The 21,853-nt window shown below is 27.3% G+C and overlaps 1 protein-coding gene across 1 annotated transcript; it reads left to right on the top strand.

Moving 5' to 3' along the window:
• The first annotated feature begins 9,979 nt into the window (after positions 1 to 9,979).
• On the top strand, positions 9,980 to 10,683 carry LOC100790666 (uncharacterized). The gene has a single exon (XM_003547957.4). It carries the CDS (start codon positions 10,077 to 10,079, stop codon positions 10,590 to 10,592), a length of 516 nt encoding a protein of 171 aa, XP_003548005.1. The 5' UTR covers positions 9,980 to 10,076; the 3' UTR covers positions 10,593 to 10,683.
• The last annotated feature ends 11,170 nt before the right edge of the window (positions 10,684 to 21,853 follow it).

The raw sequence follows: 21,853 nt of genomic DNA, 5'->3' as shown, positions 1-21,853 counted from the left end.
CCATGAAAAACGAACTTCTCATTTGGGCTTATGGTTTGAATTGTAAGGAATCTCTGCATAATGTTAGAAATATGAGTCATACATCCAGAATTAATCCATCATGTATCTTGAGAAACTACAGTTAAGTTTGATTCAAAACATACATGAGCATTAAGCTCACCATTCTTTTCGAACCAAGACTTACACTTTAGGCAATCCTTTTGAAATTGTCTTAATTTCACAAAATTGACAATTATTGCCCTTTGATACCTTTCTTCTGGATTTGCAAAGAGTTGTCATTGTTCTTTAATGACCTTTTGCCTTTATCATTCTTTTGCCTTCTTCATAAATTTCTTTTCAAGCTCCTTGATTCCCTTGGTGGCTAACATAATGGACTGAGTGACTTCCTTGATTCTTAAGCCTCGTTTCTTTCTGAACTAACATACTATGCAATTCATGCACATTCCATTTATCTTTCATGGTATTATAGTTCATTTAGAATAGGCCAAACTCAGACGGTAATGAGTTTAGAATAAATTGAACAAGAAAGTTCTCATTCACAGCCATTATATTCCCAAGGTCTTAAGTCTTACTGCAATGTTTGTCATCTCAATGACATGTTCATACATAGTACGTGAACCATCAAACTTCATGGTGGTCAATGTATTTATTAATGTCCCAACAACAGACTTATCAGCTGTTTGAGAATACTCTCCCACTAATCCCATAAACTTTTTAGCACTTTCGATTTTAGGGAGAGTTATCTTAATATTGTCTGCAACAGTCATTCTCATCAACATTAGGCTGAGTCTGATAGGTTTTTCCCAAGTTTTATAATGAACTTTCTCTTCATTGCCACTAACATCAATAATAATAACAAACTTCTCTTCTAACATAGCAAGATCATGATCCAAAACACCGAGGTGAAATTGGACTTGCTCATTTCAGTCAGAGAAGTTAAGCCCATTAAAATTGGCTCAGATGATGCATAAGAATCCAATGAATTCAAAACATGTATTACATAATAAAATTCACATAAGTGTTTTGAGACATAAAATACATGTCATGCATATGATTCATCCAGATAACGGACAATGTATATTGATGTTCTCCTTTGGGTGATACATCAACATACAACATACAAACATAATGATGCTAATAAAATTTTAACATTATTTGGCAATTAAATATGCACCAATTAGTAGTATCTATTTTCTTTGGGCATATAAATAAAACTAATGATACACACAAATCGCCTACAATTATATTCATTAATTATAAGAACAACTAATCAACCTTTGGACGATCCATAAATGCCTTATAACAATGAATTTCAATTACCCATAAACCAATAACCATATAATTTAGCATCCATTATTCTATGAGTAATCAAAATAATCATTAATTTTGGAATTAAATAACCTTACAAATTTGGCCACTTTGGTGACTAACAAATTCAACATACATTTAATTTCAACCAAGTATAATTGAAATAATCATTAATTTGGAATTAAATAACCTTACAAATTTGGCCACTTTGGTGACTAACAAATTCAACATACATTTAATTCCAACCAAATATGTATGGTCTGCACATACTTATTGTTATTAACAATTCATAGTTATTCTATTAATTTCATTCCAGGCCATAAAATAATATTTGCATTTATTTGTGTTTTTGCATTCAAACACGTTCAAGCAAATATGTAGCATATACATATATTTACTGCTACCAATAATTGCAAAACATTCACATTAATTTAATTACAGAACATAAACTTTTAATCCTTTAATCACGTTCAACAATAATTTTTCGAGAAAAAAAAGATCAAGTGGGATTGGAAATAGCAAACATAAGGTTGCAAATAGCAATTTCCAAAATTTCATATTCTTCCTACAACAAACGTATCTGCGCACGCAGCTTTTCAAAATTGAAATTGAATCTTTACGCGCTTCCTTTCTTTCACCATTAGAAGTAAAAACTTTCTCCAAATTTAATATATACATGTCGTGCAGCTTTCTCTCCCATAATCATAAGTTTTCAAATAATCTTTCTTCAAAAATTGGTATTCAACAATAATAAAATATTATCAATAAAATAATACATGCAGCGGAAAATAAAATTCCTAAATTTCATAGTTAGGGTTCATACATAATTGAAAGAAATTAAATTATCCCTAAATTTCATAATTAGGGTTCATGTATAATTGAGAGAAATTAAATCATTCTTGGAGAATCATAAATTTCATAACACATACTCTGATACCACATGTAAAAATTCTTAAGGAGTTTCCTAGACTATCAATGATAAGAAACAACAGGATCTTGAAACCTATGGTTCTCACAAACAATCAATAAACAACAATAGATCATGATGTGTGTCTTTCTCCATCAGGAAGACTTGTATCTTTCTCCATAGGAACTTCTTTCCGGTGTACTTTGATTTCCTTGAAAGAGGAGAGAAATAAGATTTCACTTCCTTTGGCCTTTCTTTTCTGCCTCTCTCCGTTCGTGATGACTATGGGTGAGAGAGAACACGTTTCTGGTCAGGAAGGGAACCTTATTTCACCTTAGTGGGTATTAACCCCCTTTTATAATCACTACTTCCATCAAGTAACGGTGAGCTCTAGAAACTTCTCCTATTAAGCTCAATTACAATTTAGTCATTAATTGTTAATTATTTACTTATTAGTCCCTACATAAGTCACATACCTCTCACATGAGACATTAATTCTTACAATAAATTTTTAAGCAACTCATAAGCTCCGACATTGAAGATTGTAGACAAAACAAATAGTGGGAATAATATTAGATAATTATAATTAACTTAAATAGTCATTAGGCTGTATTATCTTTTCAATTCTTAAACTTGTTAGAATTTCTGTTTTTAATTTCTAATTTTTTTTTATCTATTTTTAGTCATTTAATTTTTTTCGTCCTTTAATTTTTTTCGTCCTTACTTTTTGTTATTTACACCTTTATTTTTAATTCCTAAAAATGAGAAGAAAAAAAAATAAAAGATTAAAAACAACATTAGAAAAAGTTCAAAGACTTAAAAATATAAATTTTAATTAAAAAATTTGAGACTAAAAAGATAATTATTCCCACTTATTATTCATCATTTTTTTGAAGTGCCGATAAAAGAATCATTTTTTAAAAGCCCACCCATCAAGTTCGACATATTTCGCAGGATTTTTTTAACGACCAATTTCACATTTAGAAAGCACATTACTACAACAAATAAAAATAGTTAAATGTGCTTATAATGTCTTCCGATGACATTAAATGTTCACTAATGAAGCCCCTAATTAACCCGATGTTTGGTCATTTAATAAATAAGATGTTCAGGATGTTATTAATCAATATCCTTAAGACATTGAATAAAAAATTTTTAAAAAAAAATATTTATTAAGTAAATCATAAAAAAACATAAAAAATTATAAATGATATAATTTTTTATCTCTTAATAAAAATATATTTATTTTAAATTTTGTAATCAATATTCTTACAACACTTATTAATAATATAATATATGATTGGACACCATACTTTATGGACCCCTAAAAGATGACTTTGTAGTAACGAAACACACTGATTGAAATGAGGAACATTAAATAGAATGGAAAAGGTCAAAATGTTTGGTGTCATTCTCACCAAACAAATAGTCCCTAGATTTCTACATGGTATATCAAAACTACGCGGAATCGAGTCTTTACCTGTTTCAATACATACAATAGGCCAGTCTACTTCTACCCGTATATTTGAATTTAAATAATTTTTTTATTATCGATTAATATTAATTGTTATCTGTAGTAATTTTTGTTGTTAAATAAAAATTCAAACTCAAGATCTCTCCTCTTCCTTCTTTCTTCATAAAATATTTTAGTTAATTTAATTTTTTTTATTACTTGAAAAGTTTATTTGATTATTTGATATATAAGATTTTTTTAGTAATTTTTTAGTAACTTATAGTATTTTTTGAAATATTACTTGAAGCTAGCTTCTAATTTTTTATAATTTATTTTCTTTTTATTCTTAATATATTTATCAAATTTCATAATTATCTCTTTTAAATAAATCATGATTTTATTATTTTTTGTTATTTTATATTTTTCAATCACTTCAACAATTAATTTTATCGAATACTTATAACTTGATAGCCTAATTTGTCAGTTTTCAACTATCAGCATTTGACTAACTTTTTAGTTTACAACTAATTTTACTGAACATAATCTAAAAGTTCGACAAAACTAACTAAAAACCTAACTGAAAATTAAAAAGTAAGGTTTCAAAAAATTCTAAAAACTATTACAAAATTTATTTGTCAAATAGTCAAACAAGTTTTTCAATTAATAAAAAAAAAAAACTAACTCAACATCTGGTCAGCATAGCCTAAGTGAAACTTATAAGTTCTCAAATTTAAATATACTTGTTTTTTTGAGTTTAACTCTAATTCTTTTTATTCTTAGTTAATTTAATTTTATATTTATTATTTTCTCTCATTACATAATAATTTTTACACATTATTTATGAGTGATTTTTAAAATTTTTTTACATGTTTTTCAAATTTAAAATATTATTATTTTTTAATTCAATTTAAATAATACTTTGTTTTAATTATAACAATTACTATTTTTAAATTTAAATTAAAGTGTATTAATTATTATTGTTATGAGTATGATATTATATTCAAATTCAAAAGAAATTATATTTTTTGTGTTCTAACCAATTCTATTATTTTTATAACATTATTTCTTATAATTATACTCACTAGTACAAAAATAACTTTTAATATCAATTATATTTTTTTACATTTTAAGTTGCTTCTATAGAAAGCCTATTTTTATTTTAAAAATAGCATTACAGCTACAGCGCATCCTTTATTTACAACCTTCCAATTTAAAAAATAGTTACAAATATAGAACCAAAAACAGATATAGAAATAACACAAAAGAATTTTATTTCACTATTATATGTATAGTACTTCTCGTATATCAAAATGACAATACAACTTTCTTATTATAAATTTATTGAAATTAATTACAAATCTCTTTTGGTCAAATTAGATTTTAGTTTAATATGATTATTATAAAAATTATTATATTATTATTCGATTGTTTCATATCATTTTGAAAAGTCTTCCTATTATATTTAAAATATCAAATTCCAATGATATAATTAAAACCTTTCAATTTTTTTTTAATTTAGACTTATAGGGCCCACAATGACAAGTGCATGCATTTTTCCAAATTAGGGATACACGAGATTTACTACATTATTGAAATTGATACATGTTAATTTTTTAATTTAAACTTTTTTTAAAAAAATGAGCTGTTTTTTTTGTTTTTTTTAAAGAGAATATAGGTATATCCCAAATAATTCTTCTGAATATAATTATTATGAATGATAAAAAAAAAATCTTTAAACATTTAATGTAATTCCATAAATAAGACTTAATTAAACTTGAAATATTTGATTAATCTAAAATAACTATGTGTCAGTTGAGTTGATTCACATATTTCATCATATAAAATTTTTGATATTTATCTGTGAAGTTAATTTTAAATTTAATTCCTATACAAAAAATGTTTTCAACTTAGTCCTTGTACACAAAATCGCTTTCAATTTGTTCCCTAGCTACTATCAATATTGTGACAACACCTCGTCCATTTGTCCTATGTGTGGTTAAAATATAAACTCAAAATAAACAGTAGGACTTCAATTCATGCACTGTTTGAGATTGATATACTACTGCAATAAATGACCTCCTTAATATTAAAAATAACCAAAACCGAGATCTGACTATAGTTATTCTACCACAATTCATGATTATAGTTATTCTACCACAATTCATGATTCTCAAGAATGGTAATTTTCGATCACTGAAAATTTTTTTCTTGTATGAAACGCTTCCTAAGTTTCATGATTTTTTATCACCTAAATCTACCTACTTAATTTTCTAAGGGTGTTCCATTTCTATAAATATATATATATATATAAAATGGACCAAATGAAGACCATCTAAATAAGCACCCAACACCTCTCAAAGGATGATAGTTGTATTTTAAATTAAACATTTTATTCTTTTTATTTAATATACTCTTTTCTGATTTTATTACTACATGAAAAAAGTTTCAAATCAGTATCCGTACTTGAGTTGTTTTGAATATATCCACTTCCATTGATTTATCTATAACATTCTCAATGATGATAAACCTTAAGAACCATGCATGCCAGTACTTCTTCTTCATGGGGGAACAAGGAGGGAAGAATTAGAGAAGTGTTATGTGATCAAGATGGAAGAGGAACAAATCCAAAATGAGTCAAACATTGTAGAGATTGGTGACTTGAAATTGGTCGCGGTGAGTGAAGGTGTTTTGGGGGTGGGGAGAGGGAGAGAAGAAACATGACGCAAAAGTCCAACCCTTAGAGGACGAACTGGACCACCCTATCATGTGTACACTTCATTATGTCTTTGTTTTGTTTTCCAACGTTTGGACGTCACCTACAAATTACACTTCACTATGTCTATTCCACTTTGAGTGGAAAATTATGAGGTCTAGTGAGCTTCTAACATCTTGTATGTAAGTTTGAACCTTTCACTCATTTTTTTTAAATGAAGTAAATATAAATTTTTCTGCCAGTACTTTGATTTTGGAGGTTTTCCCACTTTGAGTTTGAGATTTTGACTGATCTCCTTCTCTAAATTTTGTTAAACACGAAAAAAAGAAGAAGCAAGATTTACATTGATAAATTCAAATTAAAACTCAGATTAAATTGAAAACTACTTTTTGTTTGTGTGTATTGTGGGTGATCACGCACAAATTTGCATTTTCAAGATTATATAGAGAGAGGATGTATCATATATGAAAATACATATTTTATGTGAGAATCAGAATAACTAATATCGATCGTTAGATTAAAATAAAAGGTCAAGATTAAAATATTTTTAATTCAAATTAAAACTTCATTTAACCATAAAATTTGCATAAGATTTACCAAATAAAAAATTAAATATTTTAATTTATGAAGTCCTAAAAATATTTCAAACTTATTATCACCATAATCATGATCGTTTCCAACACCACCTCTGTCATGATCGTTTCGTTACAACTGTCATAGTCGTTACTGCAATCACCACCAACATGGTTGTTGTTGTTGTCATTGTCGTCGCTTTGACCACTGTTGTCACCACCAATAAGACCGATGTCACTATCGTTGTTGACGGCGGCAACGACATTGTCCATGTTGGTAGTGACAACGATGGTCATAAAGACAATTTCATGTTGGTGGTGATAACGATGGTTATGATGACAATGATGGTGATTGTAGTGACGATCTTGACATAAATTAAATCTTTAAGATATTTTATTTTTTGTCTAATAAATTTTACAGAGATTTTATGGATAAATGAGAATTTAAATTTAAAATGTTTTAATCTTAACATTTTTATTTTAATATAACAATTAAGATTAATCATTCTTATTCTTACATAAAATGATTATTTTCATATGATACATCCTCTTTCTCTTTATATATACTTAAAATCAATTTCTTATATTTAGTTACGTATTGTTAAATCATTTAATTGAAATTTAAAAGTATAAGAAGATATATAGATATGCGTTAGGAGAATGAAGTTCACCACTTCATAGTATATATATATATATATATATATAAAAAGTAAAGGGCAACAATTATTTTTGTTTACCTTCTACTAACATAACAAAAAACATTGTAAAAATACTTTTATGAGAGAGTTTTGTTGAAAACATCATAAAACATAGAGAAAATCATAAATATTTTTTAGTTTTAACTCTGATGTATAATAATATAGAGAAGAGCATTCAAAAACAATATTAAAGTAAATATAAAATATTATTATTTTAAATACTTTTATTCATATTATTATTTTAAATTTTGCATTGAATATTATAAAATTAATTAACAATATTATTATTTAAAATATTTTATTTCAAAAATAAATACTTTTCTATTACATCGTTGGCTCATTGAAAAAGTAAAAAAAAAACATAATTTTTATTTTTTAAATTACAATATAAAAATTATAGTATTCGAATATATTTTTATAATTATTATTTATGTTACATTTATTAATTATTAATTTTAGTATTTAACAATTTACATTAATATATTATTAACTTATATTATTAATATTTCAAATTTTATATTTATTTATCATATTATATTGTTAGTTATACATAAAAATATCACAAAAATAATCATAATATATTTAAAAAATAATTATTAATTAATTTGACCTATTTATTTTATTGTTAATTTTAATATTCAATATATTTATATATTATTTAATTATTTCTTTATATTACATAAAGAATAATATTGCTTTATTGATTATTTTATATTATGGAATAATAATAATAATAGTGCTGAGCAATTATTCTAATTATATTTCTATTAAACACTAAAATATCAGTTTCAAATTCTTTTGCAATTAGAGACTGAAAAAGCAGCATCAAAAATGAGTTAATAGCAACTGAAAAATCAGTCTCTAGTTATATTACAATTAGAAACTAAAGCTTCTTGTCTCTAAAATGGTTAAATAGCGACCAACAATCAGTCTTTATAAATAATCTAATTAAAAACCAAAAAAAAAACAGTACCTAATTAAATAAATAAGTTTTTTAAAACCATTAGCCAGTCTCTAATTAAAATTCAAATTTTAATGCTCATGGTGACCAATTTAGAGACTATAAATTTTCTCTGTCTACAATAATGTCTAAATCGATATCTACATTGACTCAATATTTTTAGCTCTAAATCAGTCAATATTTAATGGATTTCTTATAGGGTGACTAGTTAAAATAAGTGCCTTAATTATACACGCACCAAAATTTCAATTTTATCTCTTAGATTTTCTTAAGTAACGCTTTAGGCATAAATGCATAATATGTAATATAATGTACTAGTATATGATATTTGAAGACTTTTTCCCTCCCCTTAGCTTTGAATAGAATATTCTCTCGCCACTCAAACAAATTATTCTGGTTGTAGTATTTGGCATTTGCATGTTCATTAAACACAGTGCAAATTGAGTAAAACCTCAACCGTGAAGCAACGGCGTGCCCACACTACTCTCTCACCTTAGCACCCACTCTATCTATGACTATGGGACGTTCGAGATTATTATAATTACCACTCCACCATATGCAAATTGAAGAACCAAACCAAGCACCCGATACAGTAAACAAAAAAAAATAAACAAAACAACCCATTCAATACATACCATAGATACATAATCCGTCTCATCAAATAAATGGATCAAGTAACATGAGAGATTATTCTAATTTAGTAACAAATTTTAGGTTTGAGTCTTGAATACAGATACATACCTAAAATAAATTTAAGAGATATTTTATTTACTTATAAAATAATTATTGAAATTATCATTGTTTTATTTAAAATTAAAGTTTTAAATTTTTTGTGATGCAAAATTATCTATTAAATATAATTTTATAATAATTTTTTTTGAAATATATTAGTACTAAAAAAAATTATTTTGGGGTTTCTTTTTGGGAATTTAAAGCCCTTACTTGGATCTTAAGCCGGCCTTGCTTGAATACACCTGATTTAATCGTTTATATTATCTATTTATTCTATTTGAATCTATTTTTTTCTTATAAAATAAATCTAAAATTTTAAATTAATTTGTCAATTATTTATTTTAATTTGCCAAAAAATACATACACAATCCGTTAGCAGTCCCTCTCCCCGTAAATACTACCACACTCCATACTGCATTGCCCCACAACCTGTCACCAGCCTGTAAAGCTTCTCCCAATCCACGCACACCATTTTTTAATTAATTCCTAATTTTAATTTCATTCCCATTTGCAAAAATAATAGTAATAAAAATTAGAACAATTAAGTGTTATTAATATCCTACGTGGCATCCAACTCGCTGGCTCTTTCCTAAGACTTCTATTTATATATATGTCTCTCCAATATTCAACACCACACCGTGTCTCCAATTAAGCGTTTCGTTGGTAGAATATAGCTACCTTCCCAGGAACAAATTTTGACTCACTGAGGTTGTTCATTTTTTTTGGTTCTACATGGGGAATTGCGTTTTCAGCTCGTACCACGAAACGACGTCGCAGGTTTCGACGGCGAAGGTTGTCGTTCACGACGGGAGGATGCAAGAATTCTCTTACCCAGTCAAGGTGTCGTATCTGCTGCAGCTCTACCCGGCGTGTTTCATATGCGACTCCGACGAGTTGGGATTCGACGACGTCGTAACGGCGGTTCACGAGGACGAGGAGTTGAGGCCCGGTCAACTCTACTTCGCGCTCCCGTTGACTCGCCTCAAGCGCCACCTCCCGCCGCAGGAGATGGCGGCCCTCGCTGTCGTCGCCACCTCCGCGCTCGCCAAATGCGGCCGGAGACAGATTGTGTTTCTCTCCGCCGCTGACGGGAATGCCAAGCCTGCCCGGCGAGTCGCGCCTGACGGTGGCGCCGCTGCCGCGACGGTTTTTAATCATAACGTGGCGAGTAAAGGGAAGGGTAAAATTGGAGGTAGGGGTAGGGGCAAGTTCACGGCTACGTTGAGTTCCATACCGGAGCAGGGGTAGTTTTGGAAAGAAAAAAAATGTTTTCGCTGGTGATTTTTGTATTGTTGTATATATTAAAAAAAAGGAAAATATATATATTAATTTTTGAACATTGGAGAGCTGTTTCATTAAAAGTTTAAAACAACAAACTGAATTGAAGTATACGCGTTTGATTAATTAAGAGCGGTGGTGCTAAAAGAACTTTACGAAATCTTACGTGAGAAAACTTAATTCAGTTATTAATCATACCAACTTCTTTGGGAGTAATTATTTTTCTTCCATTTTATTTTTACTTTACTACTCTTCATCTGGCTTTTTCTTTGTGTCCATTTATGTTCCATACACCTCAACCAATTGAGATTTCTGTACAAATTTCGTTGAAGAATGCTCACAAGTCACAGCACACTCCGTAATGCAATTTTTTTAACATGTTCTTTATAATTTATTAGAATCTATTGAAAACAACTTTTTAAATATAAATTAAGAATCATAAAAAAAATTGTAATTTTCTATAAATTTCAGTCAATAAAAGAGTGTGTTTAAAATAATATAAGTTAAAGAGTGTGTAGATAAAACTTTGCTTCATATATTTTCAATTTTTGTTTTAATTTTGGTATGAAACTTGTTTTCGATTAATTAATTAATCAATTCGTTTTTCATTTCCTGGCTAGCAACTAAGAATTTTAGCAAACTGTTAAATCTAGCCCAATAGATTGTCATTTGGAGGTGGTTGATTTTTGTTTGTCCTTTCAGAGGAATTGCAGAACATGCTAAGTGTGAAATTAATTATTGTGCACAAGAATGGTTTCAAGGTAGGAGTAAGTGCTTTCCGGCTAAGGCTAGGAGACGGGTGATTAATTGGAACATGTTGAAATTACGAAGAGTTAGATAGTGAGAGACAAAAAGAAATTAAATATTTTAAAATTAATATTATTTTTTTTAGTAGAGACTATAGCTATCCTGCCTATCCAGAATTAATATTAATTTAATTTAATATGATATGCATAAGATTTGTGTTATCACATGATACAAAAGGACATATATATATATATATATGCATTCAACCTTTAAGCTTTAATTAGATAATGAAATAAATCACAAAGTATAGGAAAATATAAGAACTAAGAACTAATCTCTTAATTAATAAGTTAAGATATGCTAAATTAATTTAGTTCAATCTAGATATTACTAACTAATTTTTATATATTACAAGAATAATTTGTATAAATCTTGTTGATTTTTCTCAATATTCGACAAGATTAACAAACTAACAGTTTCGTTGGTCTATCTTATAGCAAAAATTGGTATAAGCTAGCAAGATTTGATGCCTCCATTATCTTGCTGTTGGACTATGTATGATGTCTAGCATTTTTAACATTAGCAATTCTTTAGGAGCTTAATTGATGGAACAGTAAAAGGCACAACTTCTATCATACAAAAGAGTAAGTGTCTATCATTTCTTCTATTTGTTGACACATTGCTTAATTCATATATATTTCCTCCTTTTAATCTTTTCACTTGACACACATTATTTTTCTCTTTTCTTTATGTCTTTCTCTTTTCCCTTAATTGTACACACGTAGGGTATCAAATAATCATCATTATTCATATAAGAGATTCTTTTTACTCATTATTATATTCTCTCTTTTTTAATATATAAGAAACAGTTAAATATTGACGAAAAAGTTATAAGAATAAAATATCTCTTTGTATAATACTGTCAAGAATTTTAATATTTTTTTTCTTTAAATAATTAAAGATTCATTTTATAGTAGAGAAATGACAGTAACATATTGAACATCCTAGAAGAGAAGTGCTACTGAAAGCTCTCGACCGCACAAGTGTATGACTTTTATATAAGCTACAATTGCAAACTCTTGTATTTAAGGCTGATGCATACTTAAAACTTAAATTTTATATTATTAGTTAATTTAAAATAATTCTATATTAACTGATCCACGTATTTAGGTTATGTTTGTTTACACGTTGGATGCAGCTGCCATGCGTTCTAAATTAAGTGGGATTTTGTGAGAAGTAAAATTTTGTTGTTTTTAGTTAAATCTCGATTTCGAGAGCTCTTAATATCAAAACAAACATGCTATTAGTACTCCTATATTCTATATAATCATCCTTTTCGCAACAGAATTAATTAAAAGAACTATTATAAACATTTCCTCACTTTCACATCTATTTCATTTTTACATTACTTTCTTTTCATTTCTCTTTCTTTTTCGTTTTAATCATATAATAATTGTAATGTTTACCACTTTTTCTTAATCTTTGTCTTTTATCTTTTCACTTCTCTCCACCACTCATTCATCCCATTTTGGGGCGGACACTATATTTTTCGGAATTAAAAATGGGATCTCAATGTTTAGTGAGGAAGATGCTTTAATTAAGTTGTCCCCACGTGGCTCCGTACAATGTAAAAATAGATAAACCTCACACGTAAAACGTAGTAGGGAAACATCAACACCAGAAACTAGAGAATAAGTCCAAATTAATATTTCCAAAAAAAATTGAAGAGGGAAGGGATTATATTTGAGTCGGTTACACCTAAGAGATAATCCCACAAACAGAAAACCTATTCATCTACATAGAATAGCTAGGTTGATGATCCTCGCACATTTGTCAAGGGTACAAATGCCGGTGACAAGGAAATCTGCACAGAAGACGCTCTTTCCTTATTTTGGACGTTTCTTTCAACATGCATGAGTGAGTTGAGTGACACTATAGTGGGTACTGTAATCGGTGAGAAAAAGTAAAAGAAATCTGCTAGCTAGCTTCAAATAATAATAATAATCTAGTTGAGCATGTGACATGGACGGGATATAGAGACCAAAAGATTAAGGATGTGTTGATCAAGAAACCTATTGGGCGAATGGATGGTAAGGTACGTAAATTAGTCATCCTAGTGTGATCAGTGGCGAATCCAGAACCCTACGTAAATTAGTTATCCTAGTGTGATCAATGGCGAATCCAGAACCCTAGGTAAGTAAGAACAAAGAAGCATACTTGCAACTAATGTATGCTAAATAAGAGTATAAGAAAAGAAAAAGGGTAGGATAAATTAAACTTATTAGAGGAGGAAAATGAGAGAAAGAGAGTGATAGAAGGACGTAACGCGCTTAATTTGGCTTACACGGCTTGTTATTAAACACAACAAAACGAGTCGGAACGCGCAGGGTGGTTGTGTAATGTTGTTGCCTTAAGATTGAGTCGCTGTCCGTGATGGAATTTTACGTACAGCTGTAACAAGCCTATACAGTATCGAGGTACGTAACAATAATAATAATTTGAATATGAATTGAGTTAATGAATAAATGTTGCGTTTAAGTATATGCATGGTTACTGAATATATAGTCAACACTGAACCCCTAATTAGAAGGTAGAATTCAAAAATTCATTTCATTTCTATAAAATGTTATGTAATGGCACTTCTAAGACAAGGAATTGCACAAACAATGGAAATGATGTCCATGCATATTTGAATTGAAGGTGTTGCACAGAACGAGTTTGTAGGTACTTGTTTTAGCGTGTTGAAGACATGACAATGACATACGTGACGACTCAGTATGTACTGTACTTTTTGACCTGTTTGGAAGCTGTTTTGTGCCTGCCGTTTTGCTTTCGGCCATTTAGTTTTAGAAGGAGTTGCTGGTGTACCGCGCATGCAAGAGTATTGAAAATCAATAAGGTCAAAAAAATTATAAAACTAACAATAAAACTTTCTCTTTGAATGCTTATGTTCTCCTAGGTTTATTAATTTTCTTAGACTAAATCTATCATATAATAGAAATAATCTTATTTGAACCGAATAGAAATATTATACACCAAAAAACACTGTTTGAGTATTTAATTTTTTTCTATATTTAAGGTTATGTTTAACAAAATTAACTACAAATTTAGTTGGAACCTGAAAACTAATTGGTAATTAAAATCTAAAAGTTAAAAATTTATGTTATTAAATTATAAGTGTTTAGTAAAATTAATTGTTAAAATAATTGAAAAATATAAATGACAAAAAAATAATAAAAACATGATTTATTTAAAAAAGGATAACTAGAAAATTAGATAAATATATCAAAAATAAAAGTGAAAGAAAATATAAAAAGTTAGATGCTAGAACATTTTAAAAAATGATACTTGGTGTTTTCAAAAAATACTAAAAGCTAGTAAAAGTTTAGTTATGTTTCCAAAACTAGTTGAAAAGTTAGTTAGAAGTTAGAAAACTAACTCATAGCTTAAAAGTGAAAAATTAGTCGATTAAATTATAAGTATTTGATAAAACTAACTGTTAAAATAGTTAAAAGGTAAAATATGACAGAAAAATAATAAAATCATAATTTATTTTAAAAGAATAATGTCTCAAAAAATGGTTGAAATTATCAAAAAAAGTTTGTTTATTAAACAATAATACAAGTTTTTTAAAGAGTAAAAAAAAAACTACACATTAATTGAAATATCTTGTCAATCAAAGTTTTTGTTTATCAAATACTTAAATAAATTTTTCAATTAGTAAAAAAAATTAAAAAGTAATCAAAATGTCCTGTGAAATATAACCTAAAATTTTAATTCGAAATGATTAGTTAAGTTAGAATATTCTCGTTCCCGTTGGTAGTCTTAAGTTTATTATTATTTATTAAATGAAGAAAAAGAAAAAACAACTAAGTGAAAAAAAAAATTAAAAACTACGTTAGCTTTCTATTTAGTATAACGCGTTTATTTGGTGCATGGGTAATGAATGCCCTGGAAGGTGAACTGGTGCTTGATGAGTGATGAACAGGGCCATTCAAATTTATCAAGTTTTAAATTTCTCAAAGATAATAAATCATAGTATTATGAGCACATTGAATGTTCTTTTTCACATTACGTTCCGACAATACTTTAACAAATAACTGACAGAATTTTACAATCAATTTTGTATGCATATGAAGTTTTCTTAAGCTTGATGCCTGTAAAGCTCATATATTGCTAGATTAATATATGATGCGATATCATCAAAGAAAAATAAAAATACTAATATGAACATCTAAGGTCAAACTTCCAAATTTGAATGTGTGGTGGATGTGTACGTTGCATATATATTTAAAAAGCCAAATGAAACACATATTTGATCAAACAAATGCATAATCATATCAGAGAAAAAGCGGTATGATAATTGAAGTTAACGAAAATAAGCCAATAAGTGAAAATGAGCATAGCATATTTGAACTAATAAGAATAACTTTATATATCTCTTATATACATAAATGGGCACACACTATCGTATGTCATTCTCTCTGTGAACGAACTAATTATTTCAAGTTCAGCATGATACATATAAGATTGGACCTTTCAGAAAAGAAAGGAAACATAGATATGAATGTGAATGTATGTGTATAACTCGTTGTTGATTTTAACGAAAATTATGAAGGAAAGCCAGCTGGAGGAATCCGATGCTGATATCTCAGATAAACAAGACTTGCATATATCCATTTAGTGCTCGATCCAATTTGGTTTAACTTTTTGGAGCCTTCAAAAGTGTGTTTGCTCAACGTGAAATGATGGTGAAAAGGAAATTACATTTAGTTCTATATTTTGCGTTTGGATAATAAAGTGCAAGCTCCGTTAAAAACGAAATCAATATCAATTTGCTGCAAAAATGTCAAACTTTTGCATCGCACTGCCCAACAATATTATTGATCAATGAAGAGGAAAAAAATACATTAGCATGCATTATTATTCTTTCAATTTTAATTTTGTATTTATAAGGAATTGTATCATTTTCTTCATATCATGTAGATAAAATTGACTCTTTCAACCTGTTTTCTTTTTTATAAAAAGAATAAGTTAACTATTTTAACAATTTATAATTTTCATGTCAATTTTAAAATTAACTTTATAAATATCTAAATCAATTTGTCTTAAAAAATTTTGGGATTGGAGTGACAACAAAAAAAACACGTGCGGCACTTTTTTTCATGTTACCTTAGTGCAAAATACTCATTAACTTTTTTAGTTATTAATTTTTGTCAAAAAATTCGGAATAGTGATCATTTTTAGTAAAAAAAAAATTAATTATTTTTTTATTCATATGATTCAAACTCAAAACTGGTAAATCTAATTTCATTTGCACCTAACATGTTAATAAACAAGACCGTATTATAAGTAGTACGTGACATTACTTGTTGAGTTGTTGTCCACTTGATCACCAACAAGTGGGAGAGACAATTTCTCAATCAGGACGAACATTTTTTTAGTTAAAAGGTACCGCTCTTTCTTTTGTGGTCCTCACTAGTCACTCACTCACTCCATTTCTTCCCATCTATTTCGGGTCAATTAAATTTGTTTTATTCGGTTGTGAAGTTTCGAAGAAAGTTACCTAATTCAATGGTAGAAAATGCTACAAAACCTGATAAAAATTACTTCCGATGAACTTAAACATCATTTATTAATAATTAGTCATTTTTCTGTAAATTATTTAAAAATTTATGAATTTAAATAAAAAATATATGATGTAAATTATCATAATCATTAAACAGATTGGTAACAAAAGACTAGTAGAATCTAATAGACTAAATATCCACGATCCTTTATTTTTTTATTCAATTTATTTTTTATTTTTTAAATTTTTTTTTTATTTTTTATCTTTTTAAACTAATTCAAAATGATCATTTTATCTGTTTTTAATTAATGTGTTAATATGGGCCGACTTTGTAAAAATCATAAGGATACATGTACTGTTGCTATTTATTTTTTTTGCTCCCTCTATTTTTATAGTTTGATCCCACTACTTTCAATTTTTTAGTTGTCTTTTATTGACTATTTTTTTTTGTTATGTTTTGTTTCTTTTACACTAGTTAACAATTTGATTCTGTTTTAGAAGATAAAATTATGTTTGCCATTCTTCTAAAATTTTCGAAATTCAATTTTAGTTTCTCTAAATTTCTTTGTCTGTGTTTTTTTCCCTCTAATTTTGAAATTCATAACTTTTACCTATAAAAACAAATTAGATAATGCTTTATCCAGGAAAAAAAAGTGGTTCAAATAGCACTTTGAGAAGGACAAAAAATGATGCATTTTAAAATTATAAGGAAAAAAACATACAAAAAGGACTAAAATCGAATTTGAAAATTTTAAAAGGATAAAAAATATATTTTAATTTTTTATTAAAGGACAATTTACCCTCGTTAGCTTTAGGTCCTAGATCCGCCACTAACTATTAATAATTTAAGGATATTGGTGAGTAAAAATCATCACAAAATGTGTTGGAATCAATGCTAAAAAGGTCATAAATTATATCTTCCCGAGGCATGTGATAATACTACCCTAAAAGATTTATTGGTATCTCACGCAAATCCCTCCAAATACAACAGAAATCTCTCAGCCAAGCTGAGGATACAAAAATTGACAAAGGCAAAAATTCAAACCCCAAAGCACAAAAAGAAAACCAGAGAAAAAAAAAAGAAAGGTTGTTGTGGTGTGTTTGAAACAAGGTTTGAAGTGCGACATATATAGGGTGAGAAGGGAGCACTAAAAAAAGGAAAAAGGAATCAAAGAATTAATCCAATTATAAAACACATTTATGAAAAATAGTAATATGATTTGAAATTAATGTGGTAATAATATCGCATATTTAAAATAGTAAGAGAATCCCATGATATTTGCACCAAAGCCAAATTAGTTTCTATCTCATTAAAAACAATATATCTTAGGTAAGCTAAAAAGATATTTTCTAAAACAATAATGTAATAGCATACAACTTTGCACGCTCATAGGGGGGGGGGGGGGGAATTGGTGGATTTGCACTAAGACAAACCCATGTGGCCAATTTCATGCATGCAAGACTTCCATTTCTTGCTAGCCACTTTGAAAGCCCATATCACAAAATTGTATATAAACAGATGAGCCTAAGTTATCCCAAGCAATGTGGAACTTGGCCTTTTGTAATATCCTTCAAACTACATCAAAATGTAAGCTTATGTTCTCCCTCTTCCACCTCCTCTTCTTGTCCTTTTGCTCCCTCCTCTCTTTTTTCCTTTTCCTTCCTTGTCTCCCTTCTCCCACACATCTCAACAAGTATCACTTGGTGAGTACAAATTCATGCCTTCTACATTTAACACAAACCCTAAAACCTCAATTTTTAGAAGAAAATCAACAAGCCAAAAGCATAGTCACAAGAGAGGAGGGAGCAGAGGGTTCACTAGTTGTCGTCTTCGCTAGCATAGTCACAACTAATTGCGCGATGGTGATCCATGCATAAGCATAGCAATGGTGGTGATTTTTGGTTATGCGTTTCAGTGAGGTGAAGATCAATGTTGAGGTTTAAATGTAGGATGTTATCGTTGGGTTCACAAAGATGAGATGAAAATCATGGTTGCAAGTTTAGGTATTGAGTAGAAGGGGAAGAAGGTGAAGGGGTGAAATGAGAAAGAAAAGGAGAACAGGCCACCACCCACGATGGCTAGAAATTGTCACAAACGATGATATACGGTGGAGGGAGAAGAGAAGAGGAAAAACTAAGAAGTTTACATTTTGTGAGAGTCTTTAACCGTCACTATCTTTATATTATTAATGACATTAATTTTAAATGGATGGAAGGACAATTTTGATTCAATTTAAGAGGATAAATGACTAAAATGAACTTTTTAACCGAACCAAATTGAACAAAAAAATACTAAATTATATTGTGATCCCTAATATATACTTGAATTTTGTGTTTGTTCTTTGATAAAAAAAATTCTTTGCATTGAGTCCTTAATAAAATAACAATTTTGTTTATGGTCCTTTTGCACTTTTTTTAGTTGTTGATAAATTAGCAAATTTTGTGTTTGTTCCTTGATAAAAAAAATTATTTGTTATTAGTCTTTTTCAAAGGGATAATAATAAATGAAAAAAATAGTATTAAGGAACAAACACAAATTTGTTAATTTATCAGGGACAAAAAAATGTTATTTAATGAGGGAGAAAAAACAATGAAAAAATTATTATGGAACAAACATGAAATTCAGATATTTATTAGAAATTACAAATATATTTTAGGCCAAAAAATAAGATAAAAGAACAAAATGAGTATTTAACCAATCTAATATCCTTAGTAGTAGTTTATAAATAATTGTTAGAGGAAACATGGTATCCATAATTTAAAAATAAATGTATATATATATATATATATATATATATATATATATATATATATATATATATATATATATATATATATTCTTTTATTCATGAGAATCAAAGACATATACCAAAAGGTTTATCACAACTCACACACCTTACTTAACCAACTAAGATGAATTCTCTTGGTTAAAAAATTGTTATGTTTTATCCTTCTTCCTCAATATAATGTTTATTCTATATACTATTAATCACATATCAACTAATATGATATACTATGATAAGTGTACAACAACTTACACACCTTATTTAATCAATTAAGAAAGATTCTCTTATTAAAATAAAATGTATATGAATATATGATATATGATATAACGTGACACCCGCCATCTTTCTTAATATAATATTTATTATATATAATATTAATCACATAGATAAACTAATACGATGTTATATGAGTTTAATGGTCTCAAGTTTGAGTCTTAATTAAATGAGTTACATTAAATATTAAAAAGCATCATCACCTATAATTATCTTATTCAATTTGAGTAGAATTTCTCAAAAAAAAAAAAAGGATATGTGTATTATATATAAGAGTTTTTAAAATTGTTGTTTTCTTTTTTGCTAGTAAAGTAGAATAATACTAAAACATTTTTTTTTTTTGAAAATTTTCCATGATGCAGTACTTTTCGATTTGTTTGTTAAACTTAGTATCATTTTTAATTATTCCTTTTAGTTAGTAGTTTTCCTTATTCAAGTACCGTACTTTGAACAATATAACACTTAACAATAGTATTATTAAAAGTGACAAGAAAACGCACACTATTAAGGACTTTTTTTTTGTTACATTGCAATGGATTAAATAAATTAAAAAATAAAAAAGTGTTAGTAGGAGTTAAACTGAAGCCTTTTATTTAAAAATAAAAGAATAAATAACTTAAACACTTGCTTTGTTAAATTAATTTTATAAATACTATTTTATATATATCATTAGTCAATAATTATAAATTTTTTTAATATAAAATTTATAAATTCAAATAAAATATTTAATATTTAATTTTACATGCACTTATTTTTATTATAATTTGCTAATATGAATAAATAAATTATTATATATAATTTTTATTTTATTATAATTTTAAAAATTACATAAACCAATCGATAGATTATTTAAAAATTATTTTATTTAATTTATACATATTATGTAAATCCAAATAATATTTAAATTATCTAAAAAATAAAAAATTTATTACTTATTATAATTAAAATAAAAAAATTGTATTATTTATATATAAAATAAATTTACATAATTTTTATAAATTGAATAAAATAATCTATATGAATAATTTACATATTAATTTATGTAATTTTCTAGATTTGTATAATTGGTATTAAAAAATTATTTAGTAAATAATTTTTTATAGCTAAAAAGAAAATATTAACCTGTAAATTTCCTTTTAAAAAATAAATATTAAAATTTATTAATTTATATAATTAGAATAAAAAAAACTTACATATTAAAATAAATTTACATAATCTCTATAATTTAGATACTATTATGAAATTATATTGCTTAATATAATTAGAATAAAAATAATATATATATTAAAATCAATTTACAAAATAATTTATGTAAATAATATTAATTTATGAAATTTAAATATAAATTGGTAAAATTAAAATAAAAATATGTAAATTATTCAAAATAAAAATATATAAAATAATATAAATAAAATTTAAAAAAATTATATATTAAACATTTTTTAATTTATAAATTTTGCATTTACCCAAAATTGTTGGGATTTATTTATTTCTGACAGGCGTGGCTTGTTCTGGGTTTGGATCCCCGTGACCCTGTTTTTGACCCAATATGGAGACAAGATATATTCATTATATCTTTCATGGCTCGTTTAGAAATAACCAATTCATGGGGTGGTTGGAATATAACAAAAGTGACTATAACAAAATTGGGTATTTGGAGTTATGAAGGTGTGGCTAGAGTACATATTGTGTTTTCGGATTTGTGCTTTTTAGCGGTTATTTGGTATTGGGTTTATTGGGATCTAAAAATCTTTTGTGACGAAAGTACTCGAAAAAAATTAATAACTCTTAGATAATGATACATAAAAAATATTATTTATAAAGTTAACCTAAATAAAGCAAGTGTCTTAATAGTT

This window comes from Glycine max, chromosome 16 (genome assembly GCF_000004515.6).
Source record: "Glycine max cultivar Williams 82 chromosome 16, Glycine_max_v4.0, whole genome shotgun sequence".
Classification (NCBI taxonomy): Eukaryota; Viridiplantae; Streptophyta; class Magnoliopsida; order Fabales; family Fabaceae; genus Glycine; species Glycine max.
Note: the sequence above shows the minus strand (reverse complement) of the source record. Positions and strands in the feature narration are given on the sequence as shown.